The sequence below is a fragment of the Lipotes vexillifer genome, unplaced genomic scaffold, assembly GCF_000442215.2.
Source record: "Lipotes vexillifer unplaced genomic scaffold, Lipotes_vexillifer_v1.1 scaffold1158, whole genome shotgun sequence".
In the NCBI taxonomy this organism is placed as follows: Eukaryota; Metazoa; Chordata; class Mammalia; order Artiodactyla; family Lipotidae; genus Lipotes; species Lipotes vexillifer.
Genome location: NW_006793745.1, coordinates 908,927 through 913,457, shown reverse-complemented (window position 1 = coordinate 913,457; position 4,531 = coordinate 908,927). Strand labels below are relative to the sequence as shown.

General features: G+C 49.5%; 1 protein-coding gene across 1 annotated transcript in view; it reads right to left on the bottom strand.

The window, feature by feature from the left end:
* Positions 1–804: 804 nt before the first annotated feature.
* The window catches only part of CHMP3 (charged multivesicular body protein 3), a 72,028-nt gene continuing 68,301 nt past the window's right edge, over positions 805–4,531 (bottom strand). The window contains exons 5-6 of the mRNA XM_007466733.1: positions 1,680–1,794; positions 805–1,329 (exon numbers count right to left, since the gene is read on the bottom strand). Of these exons, the coding sequence (XP_007466795.1) occupies positions 1,187–1,329; positions 1,680–1,794 (258 nt within the window). The 3' untranslated portion in view covers positions 805–1,186. The remainder of the gene's footprint in view (positions 1,330–1,679; positions 1,795–4,531) is intronic.

Genomic DNA, 4,531 nt, shown 5'->3' with positions numbered 1-4,531 from the left:
GATACACTTGGATTTCTCCATACAGTCTACAAAGCCAACCTGGGAGAGAGTGGTTGGGTTTTTTTTCCTACCTGTTTAGGGCACACAAGACTTGGACCAGAGGGACCTGGATTGAACCCCAGTTCTGCCACTTCGTGACTGTGATTTAGGATATGTCACTTCAGCAAGCTGAGCTGTTTTCCTAATTTGTGAAGACTGAATGATTACATATGTTAAACAGCTTTGTAAACTGTCAGGCCCACACAAATATAAATTGCTACTGCTGAATTATTTCAAAATATAACTTAGAAATGTGTGAGTTGTTTACAATGCATGACCACACCATGCCTCTTTCACCGGTCAGCTCCTGGCTTTGAGAAAGCACTGATATGTACGCCCATATCCCATGCATCCAAGACAATCAGCTTAACGCAGGGAAAGGCAATCAGAGGGTGAAAGAGGCCTAATCTCACAGCCGTCTGCAACTTGCAATGGGAAGGAAAGGGAGGAAAGCTACAGACACACACACACCCCTCAGGACACACATGATATAGTTACCCAGCCAACAAGACAAGGCGTCACAATTCCCAAGCGTACTTTTGCTTACACAGATGACAAAAAGCAGAAGAGTAGCTCGCACAGCACATCTGTGAAGGCTGGGGAGCACAGGGTCCACAGAGCAGAAGCCCTTTCAGCTGAACTTCCGAATCCCATGTGCCCTGCTATAGCACCTCCTCTTTCCAAGGCCAACATGTAAAATAATTTGGGGCAGCAAACACCTTGAAAGTTCATTGCACCCAACCATCTACAATGAGACCAAGTGTTAAAGCAGAAATTTATTAAAATCCATTTATATAGTGTTTTACAGACAAAAAAATATATATACAGAGTCCTCAACATTCAGGCAATCGAATCTATTCTCAGAAGTGCTTGGTGAGAAGACAGACTTCTTTGCCCTCATCCCCCAAAAGATACTTCTGTTTATTCTCTTGAAAATGATGCATTTATTACACCGCCTCTCAAAACAATTCCACTGAGATCCCCAAACCTCTGCAGAGAGTGAAGAGAGATTAGCAGAGAATGTTCTCCAGAACACAGTGCCTCACCCAGAGGTGTAGTGCAAGAGATACAGAAAATGGCGGAGGCTTCAAGGAGCGCGCGCCCGGTGGCAGGGCCAGAGAGAGCCTGCGGGCCTGGCTGGGCGGCCCTAGCTGCGGAGTGTGGCCAGACGGGACTGCATGGCCTCCAGGGCCTCTTCCTCCTCCTCATCTTCTGATGCAGCCGTCGCTCCTGCAAGTTCAGGCTCTGGGAGGGCATCGGTCACCTTACTAGGTGCTTTGCCCAAGGCCCCTGTAAAGAGACAGCACGCAGATCAACAAAACATCAGCTTAAGCAAGTGGTCCCTCATTTTCTCTGTCCTTCATACCTGGTTCCATTTGACAAGAAACAGAAAAGGGGCAATAAGACAGCTGTTTTGGTGGGGTTTTGCTCACTATGACAAATGTGTGCAAACACCAACTTCTAATGATATCAAAGTCATAATAACTAAGGATTTTGATTGTTAAAACTTTGGTTCTAATCTAAAATAAGAAATGTAGAAGGGGGTTATAATCTAAAGAAAAAGCTACTAGTTAATCTTGCGGATGCAAGAAGAACGGCCATAAAAGGAGAGGGGAAAGAGGAAGGATCTTGGGTCATACCTGCGGTGATTTCAAACAGAATTCTGTCAATTTCCATTTCTGCTGCTTCTTCCATTTCTTCTTGATCATCCATGCTTTCAAAAGTGTCCTCTAACATCTCTTCTATGATCCCAGCCTAAACACAGAATAAACCATGTCACTTCCCACAACTGTTTTGGTTTTTTTATAAATTTATTTATTTTTTGTTTATTTTTGGCTGCGTTGGGTCTTCATTGCTACACGCGGGCTTTCTCTAGTTGCAGAGAGCGGGGGCTACTCTTCGTTGTGATGCGTGGGCTTCTCATGGCGGTGGCTTCTCTTGTTGCGGAGCACGGGCTCTAGGCACGCAGGCTCAGTAGTTGTGGCACACGGGCTCAATAGTTGTGGCTCGCGGGCTCTAGAGCACAGGCTCAGTAGTTGTGGTGCGTGAGCTTAGTTGCTCCGCGGCATGCGGGATCTTCCCGGACCAGGGCTCGAACCCATGTCCCCTGCATTGGCAGGCGGATTCTTAACCACCGCGCCACCGGGGAAGCCCCCGCAACTGTTGAATCCATTCCCAGCAGGCGCCCCTGCTCCGCTGCATGTGGGATCTTCCCGGACCAGGGCTCGAACCCATGTCCCCTGCATTGGCAGGCGGATTCTTAACCACCGCGCCACCGGGGAAGCCCCCGCAACTGTTGAATCCATTCCCAGCAGGCGCCCCTATGGGCCCAGCATCAACCGAGCTCTGGTGTCTCCAAGTCCTGTCCACGCTTTCAAGGGCTAAGCCACAGACAGCTGGCTGCAGGTAACACCACATGCTGTCTGCCCTCTCTGAAGGAAGCAAAAAGCCAAAGGGAACTTGCTCTCCAAATTTAGTACCAAGGTTGGAGGGGGGTGCCTCTATCAGCAGAGCTTCACAGAGTAACTCAGACGGTAACGCAGCACGTGGGGAGCAACTTGCTGAGGTGAAGAGGGTGCTGTCTTGGGAAGCATTTGCCCTGACCTTGCAAATTTACGCGTGCAGGAGTTGAGATACAGTATGAAAACTGGCTGGAGTCACAGTAGACACTATGATAACAAATACCAAGAGCGGGGGGGGCTCCACAGAACCCTGCAAAGGCCTGTACGTCAGCACATCCAAGGTATAGCTGCTGGCCCAGGGTCTGCAGGGTCCTGGCAAGGATCAGTCAATTCACCGAAGCCTGAGAGAACTGAGAAGACAGTGTTTCGGGGCCCAACAAGGCAGTACCTTCCACATTCCCTACTGGAAGCCCTGTGCTTGGTAGCCTGAAGCCAGCCAGTAAGCTTCCTTCGTTCTCAAGAGCACAGTGCCACTGCGGGCGCGAGAAAACTGCTCTCTAACACCAGCCAACACAAGCAGACCCTGCAGTCTTCCTGGCTGAGCAGTGTCATGCGAGCGCGAGGTCACGTCTGGCAGCTCCAGCCCTGGCTCTCCTGCACTCAGCCAGGGCATGACTCTCACCAACCATGCTGATGGTATCAGATTTAAAGCAAGCCCTCTCTCCTGCCTGTCCTGCTGTCAGACCACTCAAGTGACTCTTAATGGCATGAATCTACCTAGTTCCATATTCTGCCCATTCTCAGACCTTTCGCTCCCAACCAAAAGGAACAAATTCACATTCAAGGATACAAGAGGAGCCCTGTAGCCTGGGTGAATGGATCTTAGTGCTGGAGGCTAGTGTAAAAGAGGCTCAATACATACTCACCATTCCAGTTAAAAGAGCCTAGGGCAGCCTGACTAACAGCCCTCCACATCCTGGAGGGACAAGTGGCCATTCACTTATACATTCATCCAACCAGCAAACATTTGTCAAATGTATGCTCTGTGCCATATGCCAGGCCAGGGTCTGGGGACAAGTGGAATGACTGAGATCATGTCGTCGCCCTCGACATGCTGGGACCCCGCCAGAGGCTTCAGTTTGCACCTGGAGATGCACCCTTGGATGAATTCAGGAAATATTTACTATCTGCTACATGCAGGCCCTCCTCCAAATCTATACTATGCTCAGTATTCAGAAACTTTTGTGGAAAAGATCCCAGATTCTAAAAAAAGACTCCGCCCCTCAGATCCTGGTGGCTACGTAAGTCAGAGTGGGCAGGCCTGAAGTCATTTCAGAATTACCTTGTTGCCCAGTTCTAGATGGACAGGCATCACAACCTGGGGGATGAGACATCCACACGCCACTTGTAAAGGACAGACCCCGCTGACCTGGTGCCCTCCTGATGACTGCCCGAGGACTTCTCATTCCAAAGACCTGGGCTCTGGGCTTTTTATGTTGCCTTTCTTTTCTATCAATTTTCTTCTCCAGTTCCTCTCTCCCACGCCCTAGAGCCCTGTTTAGAACTCAAGTTCATACATAAAGTTCCCTAGGAGGAAGGGAGGCAGCTTCTATGCACAAGCTGCAAACAAGAATTTGAGGTGTACCGTCTGGGCTCTCAGGCCACGGGTTCAAAGTGTGAAACAGCACCTGATGAGGCACCTCTTATCACCATGTCCTCTGAGGCAGCTCAGGCATCTGTGCTCCAACCCCAGATCTGTCACCTCCTACCAAGGTCACTCAGATAAGTTACCTGGCAACTTGATGACTCAGTTTCCACTCCTGTATAAAATGGGGAAAAAATACCTACCTCCCAAGGTGGCTGGGAGGACTTTCTAGGAGAGCATGTGTGCTGCACCAATGGCAGGCGAGGGCTCAGTAACTACGCCCTCCTGAGCCCTGTGCCCCATCTGAAGGCCACTGGGACAGGTCCCTGCCTGGCCCTGATCCTGGAGCACTAGGTGTTTACTGCTTTCTATTTGGTTCTCAGTTTCCTTTTCAGGCCAAACCCAATCCCCTGCCTACTTTCTTTTTTTTTTCTTTTTTTTTTTT